Source organism: Empidonax traillii, unplaced genomic scaffold, assembly GCF_003031625.1.
Source record: "Empidonax traillii isolate 1590-97213 ecotype Southwest subspecies unplaced genomic scaffold, ASM303162v1 scaffold1448:size107159, whole genome shotgun sequence".
Lineage (NCBI taxonomy): Eukaryota > Metazoa > Chordata > Aves > Passeriformes > Tyrannidae > Empidonax > Empidonax traillii.
Window position 1 is genome coordinate 81689 of NW_020956641.1, and position 17645 is coordinate 99333.

Here is a 17645-nt window from a genome sequence, read left to right on the forward strand (position 1 = left end):
AGGGCACAAATCTAGGTTGTTTTTTTTTTTTTTTAAATTTTTGCATTCAATACACTCCAAATTATTAGCAGCCAAGAGCCTGGCTGGCCTGGAGAGGAGGGAGGGGGCAGAGGGTGAGCCCTGCACGCCGCTGGCTGCAGCGGTGCAGCCTCTGCCGGGAGCTGACGCCAAGATCTCCCGGCTCCGTGCCCTTTGGAGCAAGAACAACGTGCTTTCCATGCTCAGATTCCTCCCTAAATCCCTTCCCAGGCACTGAGGAGGGGGTGTTCCCCCCCAGGAGGTGCCCCCAGGACCTGCACTGGTGCAGTGGGGTGACGTGAAGGGGCAAACACGGAGAAGCAAAGGAAGAAGGAGTCTCTGGGAGAGAGGGAGGGAGGGAGAAACCAAACCCAACCCCCAGCCGTATTGGGAAAAGAAACGACAACAATCACTACTCCGGCCAGGCTCTCCACCTGCCTTCCCAGGCTCTCCACCTGCATCCCACACAGTCCTCCCGACACGTGCCAGCCTGAACTCCCCCAAGGAACCTTTCCCTGCTCCCAGGAGCTGGATGAAACTCCCCGGGACAACAGCAGCGCAGCCCCCACAGCACCCACGGCCCGGGGGGCTCTCCCTTTGACTCCAGATTTCCCCCACCCTGTCCCACTTGGCTCGAGCCCTTCCAGAGACAAACGCGGCCAGTCACAGCACCTGCACCCGAACACACCTCGCTTTCCTGGTCAGTGACAAAACTTTTCCTTAGAGGACAAGGTTAACGATGGCTTTACTTCTGAGCTGAGTGATGGATGGGGTGATGACGGGGTGGTGGTGGTGGTGGTGGTGGGTGGGTGTGTGTGTGGGGGTGGCTAGCTTTTCTCCTCCCCTTCTTAAAACGAAACGAGAAAGGAAAAAAAAAAAAAAAAGGAAAGGAAAGGAAAAAAAAAAAAAAGAAAAAGCTACAATCTTATAGACTAACCTCAGGAATATCAAAAAAGGAGCCCAATATTTTTTTAAGTAGGTCGCCACAGACCTAGTCGTTTACAGTATAACGAATGCGATTATTTCCTTCATAAATTTTAAATACAAGCAGAATAAAAATCACATTTTTTTCAGGCAACAGTAGCAGTTCAGTAGGTAAGTGGCTTGATCACATTTTTTTTTTTGTTTTGTTTTGTTTTGTATTAGTAATGCATGCAAGCAGCTTTAGTATTACAGATCCCTTATAGGTCATGAAATGTTTGCTCTCTCTCTTATAAAGTCCCTCCGTAAGTACCATCCTGTCTTCTCACGGGAGTCTCGGGCCGGCTGGAGGAGCCCGAACCTTGTTCGAAAGGTTGGGGAGTGCTTTGGGTATCCGATGCCACGGCGTCTGTGGCAGCTGCCTCCTGGATGACAGAGCCGGCCCCCTCGGCCTCCTCGCTCTGTTCGAAGGACTGGTTGGATCCGTTGCTCAGCTCTACATTCACCGTGTTAGTTCTCAAGGCTACGATAGTTCCCGAGTCGCTCCTCCTCTCTGCATAGATCCGCTGCTCGAAGACCTGAGCGGTGTTGGGTTGGAATTCGGGATCCAGGGGGACACTGTTTGTGGTGGAGCCCATGACGGTGCGGTACATCTCCATCCCCTCGGGCAGCATGGACTTGATCTTGGGCAGCCAGCGCTTGCGGACGCGGCGCGCGTTGGTGCACATGTCGGCCGCGATCACGTTCATCTCGCTTTCCTTAAAGCTCGGGGCAAAATTCTGACAATACACTGCAAAGACAGGGATACACAGAGCTGAGGAGTCACGGAGACCGGCACGGAGGGGGTGGCACGAAGGCGAGCCCGGCCTCCGGAGACCTGAGCGTGGGCAGGTGCCACGGGGTGCGGGCTCGCCCACGGAGCAGAGCCCTACAAGGAGACGCTTCCACGCGAGGCTCCTCAGCTGGAGGCAGACACGGTCGGGAAGGGATAAAAGCAGAAGGCATAAACATCCCAGGTGGCAGGGGAAGGGGGTTGGACAAGGATAACTCACTCCCTGGAGGCAGCAAACCCCAGAGGTACCGGGCGCTGCCTCAGGCTCCAGCCAGAGCTGGCACCTTCAGCCACCAAACCAGAGATGGACACAGGAAAAGGTCACACAGACTCCTCAGCAGCAGCTCCACTGATGGCTCTTAAACACGCAGCGCTGCAGGCACAGCAGGGGGCCTGGGAAATGCGGGAGCTGAGGGGGATGCACAAAGGATTGTCCTCTGCCTGTCCCCTGCACGGACCAGCGGCCCGGCCAGCGCGGCTGCTCCAGCTCCACTGGCACATCCACCGGGATCCAGCAGGAGCTGTGGGACCCTACAACCCCTCACCCTGCTCCTCCCCAGGAGCCAAGCACCTGAAGTTACGGAACAACACCCAAGGAACCGCCACGGTGAATAATTATCAAGTAAAAACTCGCGCGCAGGGTGAAAGCCAGGCAGGGAGACGCCATCCTGAAACCTGCCTGGGACACGATGCCTTCCCAGCCTCAGGAAGGACCACAACTGGAAGGTCCAGAGCTGGGACTCCCCAGGGTGAAGCTGCTAACAGGGAGCTGACTGCACCACGTTCAGTCACATTACTGAACATCTGCCATCTCATCCCTTTTCTCCACAGATCTCCGAGGGTGGCTGGAAGGCCCCCCGAGTTCCAGCAGCACAGCAAGAGTTAGGGAGGGGAAAGATTTATCTCCCAAAGCTTAAAAAATAAGTTTCAAAAACTGCTTGGAGTTTCATTTTCCAGCACAGGAATATTTAGATAAAGATTTCCTCTCCAGAATTACTCTCCAGGCTGAGAGAACACACTGATTTCCACTGCATATAACGGGCTTTCTGCACCCCTCAGAGTTTCCTGCAACACCCAGCTCCTCACCCCCCAGCACCTCCAATTATTTGCAGCAGGGCTCCCATTTCATGGATATTTTAAAAAAAATTAAGTTTGCAAATATATTTAAGGAAATACGTTAAAACTAACAAAGCAGCTGATGGAGAGCAGATCCCACCCAGCAGGGTTGGAGCAGCCGGGGGTTTCTCTGGTTCCTGGGGGCCCATTTACTGCTGAAGACCAACAGCTCTAAATGTTGCCAAACCCATAATTTAAATATCCTTTTTAGAGCACCTAGCAATAAATTAATTAACTTCAAAATGAGTGCTTTAAAACAGAGCAAACCAGTCAAGTAGCAATTATGTTTCATATGAAGATACTGCCAAAACCCACCAAAAATTAACTTCAGCCCCCCCACATAACAGATTCACAGAATGGTTTGGATTGGAAGGGACCTTAAAGATCATCCTGTTCCACCCCCTGCCATGGGCAGGGACACCTTCCACTATCCCAGGTTGCTCCAAGCCCCATCCAACCTGGCCTTGAACACTTCCAGGGATGGGGCAGCCACAGCTTCTCTGGGCAATCAGAAAATGATGCAAACTAAAAAAAAAATTAATTAATGTTCCTATAACTTAATTTCACCATTATTACACAACAGAGATGGCCCTCCCTGCTCAAGTCTGGGCTCTGCCCTTGGAATGCTGTCCCAACCAGGCAGCAGAACATCCCTCTCCTTACATTTGACTGCATTAAGGACTCTGCTGTCCAAGGGCTTCCTGCTGGGATCGCTCGTGGAGGACCGGATTCCAGTTCCGCAGCTGTTGGCAAGGGTGTTCCTGCAGGAAAGGCAAAGGAAGATCCTCAGAATGGGGACTCCAGGGGACAGCCCTGTCCTCCTCCCTTCAGACTCTGATGGAGGGATCACACAATTTTAAGGCAAGGAGTTGGAAAACCTCAGGCACGGAAACGGAAAACCGAACGCCGGGTTCGAGCGTCGCTGAGAAAAAGCCCAGAACTGAGAGCAGCCCGTGCAGAGGATGGAGCAAGGTTAAACCCCCAGGAAAACTAACGTGGTGCAAGGTTAAACCCCCCAGGAGACGACTGGAATCGATCCCCTGGGAGAGCACGAGGAGCGCAGGGGACGTACCGATCGAAGAAGGTGGCCAGGAGACGCCTCAGGAGGACCTTGTGTTTGACACCGGCACATAAGTGGCAATTCATCAGCTGCCCCCGGGTGATGTAAACGCCCGAGCCTGGGAGGGTGGAGAGAGGGAGAACCCGGAATTAAAGCCCTGCCACGCCCACAGAGCCACCGACAGCTCCTCCTGCACCGCTCGGTCCCGGCACGGTGGGAGAACGTTCCCCACGTGCTCCTATGGAAGCCCAACGAGGACGGCAGGATTCGTGGAAAAGCCCAGCAGGGATTGTTATCACAGGGCCTTGGGGGCCTTGGCAAGTCCCAGCTCCTAATTTTATCTGTGCAGAAAGGAAGTCCATGGAAATCCAATGAAAGGACTCTTATTTTCTCACCAGCGCACACAGTGCAGGGCTTTATGCTGTGATTTCATATGGACAGATTATTTATTCTCTCTGAAGGGAGAAAACCTCAATCCATTTGACCTTTTCTTTTTTCCAGTGAAAGACTGTGGCCAGAAATGAAAGAAAAAACTCATCTAGCACAGAAGAGGTACTTGGTTACAGATCTAACCCTTTCCAAAAGCCCAACCCATCACCTCTTGATACCTCTGGTGAGCAGGGAATTTTCCTCCTAATGCCCAGGAATGGCTGACTTTGAACACACTGCCTTTTAAGGATGTTTTCTGGGAAGAAAAAGTTGCTCCTGCAAAGCAGTTGGACACGTCCAGGGGTCTGACAGAACTTTACAGCAGGTTTTGTACCAAACCCTTTTACTTTGCACACAGACAAACCATTCCGGCCTCAGCATCGGCTTCCAGGGAAATGTTATGCAATTTTTTTTCCAGAATTCTGCTGCACGAGAGGGTTTTGATATTTGCTTTTAATTAAGATTAAATAATGGGTCATATCCGGATCCAGAACACACTCTGTTCTCAAGATATAAAAACACCTACCAGAGAAATAAACTCACCTCCTGGATTTCCAGGAAAAGATGACTGTCCCTGACCTCCTGGATGAGGTCAGAGCTGCAGAGCCCGAGCCTGACCCTCTGCCCCTTCCCTGCCACACACAGGCCACCAATCCTGCCCCAGGATCCAGCATCCCCCTGCATCCCTGAGTCATCCCACTCCTCAGCCTCATCAGCCACGTATTCTCTGCCATGTGATGAGTTTTTGGAGCTTTTGCAGTCTTAGTTTTAGCAGTTTTAGCTGGAATTCTCATAGCCCTGGGAGCAACAGGGAGTTGGACTCAGTGACCCTTAAGGGGCCCTTCCAACTCATTCCATGCATGTGGTTCCCCGTTTTATTCCACACACTCCCTTCCAGGCACAGCCTCTGTCCCTCAGATGGGCTGGGATGACTCCAAGCCTTGTTGAAGACCCTCTCAGACATTGCTGCCCAAGTTTGCAGAATCAACCCTGGCAGGGAAAAATCAGAGACAAAAGGAAAACACTCCCGATGGAGAGCTGAGGAAAACTTTCCCAGCAGGACCAAGCCCCCCCCATTGCAAGTCTCCCCAGGTTTGAGACAGGAATTAGCTGGTTTTATTTTGTCTTTTAAGAGATAAGGCATCACAGTGAACACCAGACACCACCGAGGGGAACTTCACTTTAATAAATGATAAATAACCGAGGCAGCCACTATCGGTTACTGATATTAATCTGCCTTTTTTTTTTTCCAGATTGAAAAATGTAAATCAAGCAGAGCTTGCCTCAAGCCAATTTGCAGCTCTCACTGTGAAAATAACCTGCACCACTTGATGGTTTTAAGAAGTCTCACATAAAATGTAAATGGGTACAAAATGAATATTCCAGATACAAAAGAAATACTTGTGGTTTTTCGCTGTGCTTTGCCTTCCATCAAAGTCCCATCTTCCATCAGCTGCAAACCTTTCTGGGCATCCTTTGAAATCCTGATTCCTTCTACAGACTGAAAATAAAATCATGCTACTCACCAAGAGATAAATAACCAGAAAGGAAGAACAGCTGATTTGGATTGATCGTGCTGCCACACGTCCTTTTTGTACCAAGGGCTTTACAGGTATTGTATCAGCTCTGCACCAGCAGTGTCATCAAAAGCTAAACAACTTCCACCTCACACTGGCCATAAATCCTTTACAGAGAAGGAGCAAATTCTCCCAATATTGTAAATTCCCCCCTAAATGAAAATAAAGGCAGAAGAAAGGACCAAACTCAATTCCCTCCCTTCCTTCCTGCTGCAGCGTTTGGCTGTTTAGTAAATTTTTAAAGAAACTTGTACAGGTTTTTCAAAGCTTGCTCACTGACACAAATTTTATCTCCTTTGCTTTGTAAATCTTATAACGTGATAATTTTTTTTTTTTTTGGGGGGGGGAGGGGGTCTGTTGGGTTTTTAGATCTGAGCATCTAAATGAAAACACGCTGGCGCTGCAGCTCCCACCGACCGGGGAGAACACAAGCTGCAGAATTCAATTAAAATGCTAAATTAATTCAATTGAATAAATCCTGTTAATGACACATTTTTCTATCAGCAAATTAAAGGAAACTCAGAACTTTTTTAAAAAGATGATTGGTGATGAATAATTCCAGAAAGACACGGCAAGGGCACAGCAAGATGCACGACTCCGGCAAGATGGAGAACGCGGTTCCAGGAGGAAAACATCAGCCATTCCCAGGTATCCCCAAGCAAGGGAAAGTTACCCCTCCTTACCTGCAACGAGCTCAAGTTTTTCTCCAGGATCTCCCTCTGAGTAGAGTTTTGGGTGGCAGCGGTATCCGATCTGACTGATGAGACTGGCTGGGAGAGCGACAAGATCCCGGCGGATGAGGACACAGGAGCGGTTCTCCAGCGGGATCTGCTCGGGCTTCTCTTGAGCAACTGAAGAATCAAAAGGGAAAACCATTAAAAAAACCTTGTTATGCAGGCACAACGTCACCAGAAGGTCAGGCTTCGACTTTTCCGTGGAGCAGTTGGAAATATTTCCTCGCTCCAGATGCACGAGCGCTCGCTCGGCCGCAGGGCAGGCGCCACCTGGAAGCACGGGAAAATCCCCTGGTCTCCCCCACCATCCACCACAGCAGCCTCAGGTTCTGCAAGAGGGACTCCTAGCAACTAATTATGCTTTAACTTTTCCTAAGTTAATCATTTATGAAAATGGGCAGCTCTGCACAGCTGGCACCGCTCTGCCAGCGCAGCACACGGAGCTGCTTCCCAAACACTCCCAGAAGGATGGCAGGTTACTTCAGCAGGGAGTTCTAAAACAGGCAGTAAATTGATAGACACCTGCCTCAGGACCATAACTACTTCTCTTGATGTTTTTTTCCTGCTGAAGTTAAAACCCAGACCCTGCAGACGCTCTCTGCCCTGAGAAAGGTCACCAAAACCTCTGCCAAGGACAGCACCTCCAGCTCACCCTCCGAAGCATCTTCTCTTCCTCTGCCTTCTCCAGGCCAACATTTCCTCTCAATAACAAGACAAAACCCCAACCAAAAGCCAAAAAAAAAAAAGTGTTAGTGAGATGTGGCTTCAAACCCAAAATATCACATTTTCCCAGCTTGCCCCAATGAACCATCCCCAGAGCCCTCCACTGCCCAGTAGCAACCAGGTACGTGGAAAAGCTGTCCTACCAGCACTCCCAAGTCTGGGACTGGTGGACACACAGATTTGTTTCTAAATCACATTTACAGTCCAAGACCACACGATTGCTTAAAATGATAATTTCTGACAGCAGAACAGGTGTACATCAGTTCCAGGGTGTGGGGGAGCAGATACAGAGCTGAATTGCAGCCCAGCTCTACAATAACCCCCCCTGTTTTTCCCCAAACTGTCTGATGATGTGTTAAATGCCAAGTACAAAATCAAACCCAGCCCTGTGCTTCGATATCTGTGAAGGCAGAGAGGAGCAAAAACCCGCAGCAAGGAGCGTTTCTGAACTCAAAATGTCTCCTGCTCCAGAGGTGCCTTTCCCTGCGATTATTGCCGAGTCCTGGGGGCCACTTTTCCTCTCTCCAGATAAAATAACAAGTTTTGCAGAGTTGTTGCTGCAGTAACCAGGGGGTGATGGCTCTGGGACAATGGGAGCACTGTTCTAAGTAGGACATGCCCGGCACGCCGGGCTGTGCCGTGGCATCCTATCGCAGGCACGGGGCTGGCAGCATCCCACCCTCGGGGCTCCCTCCTTCCCTAAAAACTCTAAACCCCAGGAGGATGCCCCCTCCTCATCCTTCAGGGATTAGGGGACCAAACAATCCACAGGATGTTTTTAAACCAAACTTCTCTTGCCATCACAGCCCCACTGACAGACAGAATTCTCCCCAGCTGCAATATTCCCTGTTTTTAGCAGCATTCCCAAGCATCCAGATCCAAGATCCCGCTGGAGAGGGGGGTCAACTGCTGCTCACACCAAGGGAGAATCTCAAAGATCTGAGATTCTGAGGCTTCCAAAGAGTGATAAGCAAAGTATACCCAGTTAAAAACTTGTATTTTCCAGATTTAACAAACCAGAAAGGAGAGGGGTGGTGGGTATGGAGGAACCAGCAGCCAGGGCAGTCCTGCTCTGCTGTCCTTCCAGGTGTTTTTGGCTTCCATCAGAGTCCTCTCTAGGTCACACACAGGCTGAATTAAAAGGTTAAAATTGCACTTTTAATATTTCATTTTTACTTCAATCAAGTGCGGAGGCCAAAAGCGCCCACAAAGTTCATCACCCCCTAAAACCAGCAGATGTGGAGCTGCTGAAGGGAAGCTCAGACCCACATGGGACTCTCAGAAGGTTTCTTAGAGGCTTCCAGGTATTTTTTTAAGTGATGTAAAGGCTGAGGGTCTCCAGGGAAAGCAGTTGCAACCAATAACCCAAATGAGACAGAGTTCAGAGCAGAAGGTCCCTGCAGCCTGTGATGGGAAGAGGAGAACTCAGCCTTGAACCTTCTCCCTTCTCCATCAAGAGCCTTCCTCAAGACTGGAGTCACTGAAGAAATTAAACACCTCCAACATCCAAGTGCAAACAGCTCCAGTGGACAAGGACAAACCCACCTGCTCTGCCACCCTCCACAGGAAACATCCAATACAACCCCAAATTTTGGGGTCAAAGAGAGTAGCAATAATGAGGCAGGGAGGAGAAAGATCAGGACAAGCACCATGTTCACTTCACCTTCCTGGAAAAAAACCTGGATTTGGTGTCAAAGCCGTTTCCTGAAAGAAAAGCAGCTTTTCAGGAAGACAATCCTGCCTGGAAGAGCTTCGCTTTTGATAATATTTCACTTCCTACACAAGGAGCCACCAAGAAGTTTCTATTCCTTCCTGTGAAATCAAACACCCCTTAAAACAACCCGAAATTCAGCTAAAAAACACCAACTGTAACTCGACCCAGCCCTGGATTTTGGTTACATCTGCCCTGCTGACTCGCTGTCCATAAATCTCTTATTAAACACGGCCCAGAATCACTTTGGGGGCTTTGTTTCCATTCAGGCACGAGCACAAAATTCAACCATCCCAAACAGAAACTGCGAGAGATGTTGGGCTTTCAGTGCCACCTCCCTGGAGCAGATAGCCATCAGTTATGTAAAGGAGCAGGACACAAGAGCCACTCTGGTCCCTGTCTCCAAAGAAAGCCGGTCTGTTTGGCCTTTATGCTCCGGAGAACAGGATAGTATTTGCTTCTAATTAATCTGAATCTTCAGAGGGCAGCGGCTCCTTCCCTTTGAATGAAAGGGCAAACAATGGGAAGTATTGTTTGATACAGTTTTGTTCCTGACCAAGAAAGGAGCTCCCAGCCAGCAGAGAGGGGCAGGAAATCATTATGGAGGAAGCCACCAGAGCTGCCAGCCAAACACTGGAATATTTTATTTATTCGGATATATCCTTTCATCCCCAACTTCTGCGGATGCTGCAGCTGCAACAGGTGGTCCAGAATGGGAAATATCTATTTTTCTGGGTTTATTTTGGTTGGAGAAACAGCCTCAAGCTAACCCACTGGTCCGTGCTCCACGGTTCCAGGCTCTGCACGATGCTGGGGTACGTGCCCACCTTGTCCCTAGAACACACTGTCCTGTTCAGCAGTCCCTTACACCACCTTTGTGCTGAGCCCACGAGGGTTTGGGGACACCAGGATGGCTGCACATCCCACCTGAGATGTTTGGGACCAGAGATGCTGAGCCCATACTGACCCTCACAGGTGATGGGCAACAAGCTGGGGTCTGCCATCACTGGGAATGGCTGGACACACCCCTGGCACCAGCACTCACTTCTCTCCTTAGTTCTTGACAGTCCAAACATCAGGGCTTCAAAATTATTCATGAATCCCCCCAATTCCCACCAGTTTGGGTTCCCCAAAACCGCACACAAACTTCAAGACGTTCCCGTGGGCACAGAACAACTATTTGTCATTTAGGAAGGGAATTGGGAAATACAGAAAGATCAGAGTGATGGAGCCTCACCCAAAAATTAATGTTTAGACAGTCCCAACACGAAACCACAAGTCTCAAGCCCTGAAGGAAAGGCCTGAGAAACCACCTCCCACCTGCTGCACCACCAGTCCCCACGGATGCAGCACTGGGATGATTCTCCCTTGTTCCCTACATGGCAAGAAGTCTCTTTTCAAACAGCACCATTTTACCAACATTTCTATCCCATCAGCCTATTTTCCACTGGCTGACTAGCCCAAAAATAGCACCCCTGCCATGGCATCACCAGCATCTGCTGCACATGTAAACCTGTACCAGAGGACACACACACAGACTCCACGGGACAGATCCATCACTGAGTCCCAACGGGGAGAGTTTACATTGTCCAAGTAGCACATTTACAACAACCTACTGGAATGCAGAGATTTGATTTGTGACCTATTTATACAGGGAGGTAATCTGGAATTAGTATAGGAAAAATATTACTGGTTTATAAATACCCCTATCTTGCCTTCGCCTCAGATCTCAGCCAGGAGCGAAACATCTGCCAGCCTAAAATTAAACATCTGTGTTTTACAGGGAGGAAAGTGGGACTGGGAGTTTAATGCCAAAAAAGGCCAGAGGCTGCGAGCCCCCGGTGTGGGGCTCAGCCTTTCCCCTGAGCCTTCCTCCCCCTCAGCACCACCGGTCCTGGAGGTGGGATGGGAGATGCCAGTGCTGTCTGTCAGCACAGAGAACCACAGAATCACACCGGAAAAGACTTCCAAAATCAGCCAGTCCAATCAGCACCTTGTCAGCTACAGGAGTTGAGATGTTTGAATCCCCCAGCAAAACCCCAAAGTGATCTGGTGGATAACCAGGGCATCCCTGGACCGCTTTGTTTCCTCAGTAACCCCTCCCCAGGGTCAGACCGGTCACTGCAGGGTGGGCAGGGACAGGTGGGACCCTGTAGGATCAGGTCACATTCTTGTAGCTGGAAGCAGCTCCTCCATCAGGCTGCAATTATCCAGCAGCACAGCCGTGATTTACGTCGCTGCAGCGCGTCGTGCCCGGGCTCGGGTCGGGATCTGCACGGGCTGCATCGTTTTGGATTCTGGGCTGTTCCCTGCCCTCTTTCCTTACTGTCAGGAATCAGAGGCCAGGAGAGAAAACTATTCTCTCAGCTAATTACCACAACTATTCTATAATGGCTATTTTAGATGAATTTTTAATGAAGTGTGCTCTTGTCAGTTCAGGATTTCATAACTTTCAAGTCCAGCCTTTACATTCCAGCCATTTGCTGCATAAAGATTTCTCCTCTCCCCTGCAAACCGGTGCAGCAGGAGCAGGGGGGAGGAGGACGGACCCTCACACAACTTCACTTGTGCCTGTCAAAATTAAATTAACTGCATCTGCTGAGCAGGGAGCTGACTGACAACAACGTGGCTCAGTGCAGAAAAACGCCGAGCATCTGCAAGTCCTGCTCAAACCCACTTCAGCTCAGGCCCACGACGCTGTAATTAACAGGGATAAAAATACTTTGCTTTTGTTTAATATTTTCTGGAGTTGTGCATTCCTCAGATCAGATGCTGGAAACCTCATTAAGTCTCGCTCGTGTCCTCAAGGCCCACATGTTCTCCACAGCCAGACCTACTTAGGGAACGAGGAGCCATTTTACCGCAGTGCTCCCGTCCTGCCACCAGGATGGTGACACCACCAGGGCCACTGAGCGTGGCCAGAGGACAGTGGGAGCTGGGCCACCTTCTCCTAGGTCCCTCTGCAAGCTGCCACCCTGTCCACCGACACCTAAACCTGACCTAAACCTCCCTGTGTTTAACCCTGGGCTTGTCCTCTCGTTTATCTGCTGCGCCTTCTGCAGGTCCAACACTTGTGCTGGTCCCTCACACCAGAGCCACCACTGCAGGAGGGACATCACTGAACTCCTCACTCCCTCTTCTTCCACCAAACCCTTGGCCAAGGTGATGATCTGCTCCAGTCTCACTGACCCCAACTACCTGGAGGGAGGTTGGAGCGAAGTGGGATCGGCCTCTTCTCCCAGGTAACAAGCGACAGGACAAGAGGAAATGGCCTCAAGCTGCACCAGGGGAGGTTCAGGCTGGACATTAGGAATAATTTCTTCATGGAAAGAGGGGCCAAGCATTGAAATAGGCTGCCCAAGGAGGTGGGGGAGTCACCATGGTGAAAGTGTTCAAGAAACAGCTGCACGTGGCACTCAGTGCTCTGGTCCAGTTGACAAGGTGGTGTTTGGTCAAAGGTTGGACTTGATCATCTTGGGAGACTTTTCCCAACCTAAATGATTCTATGATTTGGAGATGTGCCTCTGATCCAGAATGGTTCTGACTACAAAAAGAGGTGAAGACAAATAAATAAAAAACTCTTAGTCCCCATCAAGGGTGATGCCCCAGGCAAGTGAAGAGCATCAGCCACCAGTGTCCCACCACACACTCACCAGCACGAGCTCAATCAACACTTCAGCTGGAGAAAGAAACAGCGGAGAAAAAGGAGGAAAAAAAACCACCCCAACCAACCCTCTCTGAAATTCAGGGCTTCGTCTGCTCTGCTCCTCTTTGGCTTTGTTTTTGTTTTCCCAAACAGGGCTCTTGGAAACCTTGGCAATCCCTTATTTTACAGGGCTCCCCCCCCTCCCCCAGGCCTTTGTGAGGCTGTCGGGATCGACATGCCAGGAGCAGGATTAGCCGCCTTCTCCCTTCCACCTCGCGGGGTTTATTATTCTGCACCTTTTGAGGGGACAGTTTATCCCCAGCAATTAAAACACAGTTAGCTGTACAAGTCCAAACCATAATGGAATAGCTTAGGTTTTATTTTTTTTGTGTGTGTGATCTCTTTCTGGTGTGCCCTCTTTTCCAGGAAGCCTGATACTAGAGCTGGCTCGTTTCGAACAGGAAACTCCCTCCAAATGTGCTGGTGCGGAAGAGGAATCTGAGCAGAAATGTGGAATATTGGAGTTCTACAACCTGTCTCCTCCCTGCCTCGGCATCGTGACGTGGTTTGAGTCTTCTCCCTACAGAAGACAAGCAGGAAAACTCAGCTGTGGGATGCCCGGCTCCGGCACGAGCTGCAGCATCTCCAGCGACACCCGAGAAAGCTGCTCGGATTTTCACTTTTCCAGCCGGGATGAGTCCTGCCCCGCAAGGATTAGGGACACCCTCAGAGCTGCTGGTCCTGCCCTCGCCTTCTGAATTGATTTCACTCTGTTTCTGCATGAACTGGCCTTGTGACAAGGATGGAAAACACCGTGTCCAAGGGCATAATCCCACTGCTCCGAGGAACAACGTGCGAGCCCAGCGCCGAGGGCAAACCCTCATCACTCACCACAGGCTCTACAGCAGGGAAGAGCAAAGCAAAATCAAACCAAAACAAGTGTGTGAGGAAACAGCCCAATTTCTGCTAAATCTGCCTCTAACAGCAGCTGTGCAGAAGACCCTGACCTTGTCCCCATCCCTGATCCCGCTCCTCTCCCGTCCCATCCCAGCCACTGGCACCTGAGTCACAGCTGGGAGGGCCCTTAGGCTTTTGAGGCTCATTTTCTACAACTGCTGGTCCACTTTTCTCAGCAAATATTTCTAATACTGAAACAGTAACCCTGCTACCAGCATGGTTTTCCCTCTTTTTCACACGGCCTGGTAAAAAAACTTGGAAAAAACTGCATAAATGCTGGCTGTCTGACAGGGGGGCATGCCAAGGGGATGCTGAGCTCTTTGGGATGGCACAGGGGTGAGACTGTTCCCAGTACAAGGGAAACCTGGCTTGGGGTCACAGAAGTCGTCCTATTTGCCAAACCTTGTTCCTTGGTTAAGACTAAAATCAAACCACTTTGAGGGAAGCTCATCAACACCAGCTCAGCAACACACCCGAGTGAAACACTTGCGACATCAGCCCAGCAATTGCAGGGTCCAGAGCAGGGAAGGCGGCTCCAGGCGAGCGGATGCCGCGCGCGGCCGGAGCCGGCGGGAAGATGTCCCTCCCCAGGGAGCACCCCTGGATCAAAGCTGCTGCCACAAACACCTGCAGCTCCGACAGGGAGGCCCCTGCCAGGCTGAGCTTCCATGTGGGATGCTGCCAGCTTCGGCCAGGCGGGATGCTGGGAGCTGCTTCCACGTGGGATGCAGACCCGCCAGAGCCCAGCGGGAATCTCCTTCTCTGGTCCTGAGCCCCGGGCTCTGTACCCACCCCTGATCCTCCAGAGGGTCTGAGCCCTCCAGGTGGCTGGGAAAGGGGGGGGGTGTCCAAGGAAGTGAGAGGGAAGGGGTCTCTCGTGCCCCTGTGCCCAGCTGGGGGGATGAGCAGCAGCTCTAGGGTGAGCAACACCAAAATGAAGCCACCTCCTCTGTCTCAGGCCCACCCAGGGATTCACCATACCACCCTTAACCATGGATTCTGGAAGGCCAAGACAGGGATTTTACTCACTTCTGTTTCTAACGCTGAAACAAAAAAACCATTAAGCTCTCCCAAACTGCTTTTCCCTGTCCGACAGTGATGTGTGGGGCAAGGCTGGCAAAGGAGAGGGGGGCACTTCAGGCACTGGGGAGAAAAGTCCTCCTTTCCTTCTTTTTGCAGATATTCAAAAAAAACATCTACCAAAATGATTTAGTTGATGTTTCTCTTCCTTACACATTTACCGCTTTAAAAAAAAAAACATCTTATTCTAAAACGCCAGGACAGAGGGGCCATGTCTGGCACCTCGCTGCAGACTAATTCCCAAAATAACCACCCAGCCTTCACTGGGCCACCAAGGACTTCCTTTCCCATGGATGAACACCCCTCTCAGATGACCCATGGCAGGAGAACTCAATCATCACCTCGGGATGGGGTGTCACCACCACAGGGCTCACGCAACCACCAGGCTCCTTGATTGGAGCCTCAGCCGAAAGAGCGAAGGGCTGAGCTGACCGTGGTGGACGATGCGACCGTGGTGGATGATGCGGCCTCTCATCTAAAGGGCCTCCCAGCTGGGGACACGAGCGATGGCACGGGGGGACCTGCCCACGCCACACCAGCACCAAGCCCACCACGTTCATCAATTCCTGCACCACGCTACAAAACCCAACCAATGAAGCCCTCGGAGACAAAAGCCCGATGAACGACACAAACCCACCCGTGGTGGCCGGACAAGGCCCAGGCAACCACTGAAGGGGAGCCGCCAACCCAAGGACAGAGACGCCCATTTACCAGAGTAGCCTCCCGAGGACTTGATGTACATCTGCCCGTACTGCTCCTCCACCATGGTGTCGTAGGCCTCGTCGTCCTCCTCGTCCTCCTCGTTGTGGTAGGAGGTGGGGCTGTCGGTGGTGGGAATGCTGCTGGCGCCGGGGCTCGTCCGCTCCCCCTGCGAGTACTGCACCTGCTGCACGTTGGGGATGAGGGTGGCCAGGTTGGGCATCCCGTAGTAGGACACGCGGGAGAGCTTCAGGGGCCCCGCGTTGGCGCCGCCGCCGCCGCCGCCCCCGCCCCCGGCCCCATCCCGCGCGCCGACTTCCAGCGGCCTTTTCCCGGCGCCGGCGGGCAGGGCGGCCGCCTGCAGCTCCATGTTCTCGTGCTTGACGCGCGTGAGGAGCGGGATGGGCATGGAGGGGGACATGACGTAGGGCGCCGAGGCCGACTGCAGCTGGTTGCAGGGGCTCTGCGGCTCCGAGCTGGGGTCTTCGATCATGGTGGTCTGAGAGTCACAGTGGGGCGAGCTGACCTTGAACATCAAGTCCGTGCCTTTCTCCACGATGTGCTGGATCTGCAGGAAGCCCGCCGTGTACATCACCACCAGCTGCTCGCTCGCAGCCATGGTCAGCTTCCCGGTGTAGCAGAAGGAGAGGATCTGCTGGAAGCAGGCGGGGGGGACGGTGCCCGGCAGCTCAAAGGCGTTTTTGCTGTTCCCGCTGAACAAGTCTCGGAAGTAGAGGCTGCTGGCGGCCAGCACCGCCCGGTGAGCCTTGAAGGCCTGGCCCTTCACCACGATGGACACATCGCAGTACAGCCCCAGCAGCCGCTGCTCGTTCAGGCAGCCCAGAACGGTGTTCCCAAAGTTGGGAATCTCTATGTGCAACATCTGCGACATGGCTCAGGGTCGGCTGGAGCTCCTCAGACATTCAACGCAGGGATATCCAAAGTAGGGCACATCTGAAAAAAGGGAGAAGGCAGGGGGAGAGAAGGAACGGCGTTTTTAGACGGTTCACCAAAGCTGGAGAAGCGGAGGAACCCACCTCACCCGACATCAAAGGCTCAAAATGAGCTCCGAGAGCCGACGTGGAAAAGCAATCGCTCATAAAAATTACTTATCAGTGTTTTCAACCCACGTTGGGAATGCTGTTCCAAGGATATTCCCCCCAAAAAAAGCAAGTATTCCCTTCAAGTTGTGGTTTGTTCAAATAAGCACCACTGATTTATTCCCCCGGGGCTTTTTACTTTACAGCAGGAAAATCTGAACGATAATGGGAGAGAACAGTAAAGCAAAGGAAAGACAGTCAGACAGATCTCGGTAGCATTATATAAGAAACACAACAACCAGCAGCTCTGTTGAAACTACAGAAAAGATATTTATAAAACAATGTGCCATTCTGCCCGAAATAAATACAGGATTCTGCCGGAGCGACAGCTCCCAGGAAAAAGCACTTTGAAAAGCAATCTTCCCATTTGCACCAGAAAGAGGGAGCATTTCAACAGTTAAACCCCTTCTCAACAGATTTATCCTCCAACAAAACGAGGCTTAGCTCCAAATTAAGCCAGATATTTGAGCCCCACTAAAACAAACCAAGTGCTGCAGCGAGCCGCCTACCAAGTTGCCTTTTAATTATCCCCCCCCAAAAAACGCAAAGCGGGGCGAGGGGAGCCCCAGCCCAGCGCCTCCTGCAGACAGAGCCCCCCTGGTCGCCCCCAGCCCCCTGGGTACCGGCAGAGAGGACCCTCCGAGCAAACACCCCCCCGGGCTGGAAGCGACGGCTCCGGCTTCGCATCCCAGCGCGGCCGCTCCGCTCCTCGGGGCCAGCTGTACCTTTTGGGCAGAATTCCTGCTTCCACCACCCAAAAGGAAGCCTGGCGTTGGAAAAGGGACCTCGTGCAAACCCGCAGCAGGTAACGCCAGCGCAGCCCGAGCTCTGAAAACTCCAGCGGAGCAAATCACTGCGGATCCACCGACACGAGCCGGAGCCCAAACCCTCCCCCCCACACCGTGCTCCCTCCCCGAAGAGTCCAGCAGGTTTAAAATCCTGTTTTACTTCAATACTACCGAAGCAAAACTACGGTTAACTAGTGCTGAAAGCTCAGAAGAGCGATATTTAAAAAAAAAAAAAAAAAAAAAAAAAAAAAAAA

General features: G+C 51.6%; 1 protein-coding gene across 5 annotated transcripts in view; it reads right to left on the minus strand.

Annotated features, from left to right (window-relative positions):
- Positions 1-946: 946 nt before the first annotated feature.
- NACC2 (NACC family member 2) overlaps positions 947-17645 on the minus strand; it is a 23703-nt gene continuing 7004 nt past the window's right edge. For 3 of the 5 annotated variants that reach the window (XM_027907383.1, XM_027907384.1, XM_027907385.1), the window contains exons 2-6: positions 15516-16457; positions 6637-6804; positions 3960-4065; positions 3551-3648; positions 1104-1729 (exon numbers count right to left, since the gene is read on the minus strand). In XM_027907383.1, the coding sequence (XP_027763184.1) occupies positions 1230-1729; positions 3551-3648; positions 3960-4065; positions 6637-6804; positions 15516-16395 (1752 nt within the window). In that variant the 5' untranslated portion in view covers positions 16396-16457 and the 3' untranslated portion in view covers positions 1104-1229. Of the gene's footprint in view, positions 1730-3550; positions 3649-3959; positions 4066-6636; positions 6805-15515; positions 16458-17328; positions 17532-17645 lie in introns of those variants that run through there. The other 2 variants (XM_027907382.1, XM_027907381.1) reach the window with 2 other exon arrangements.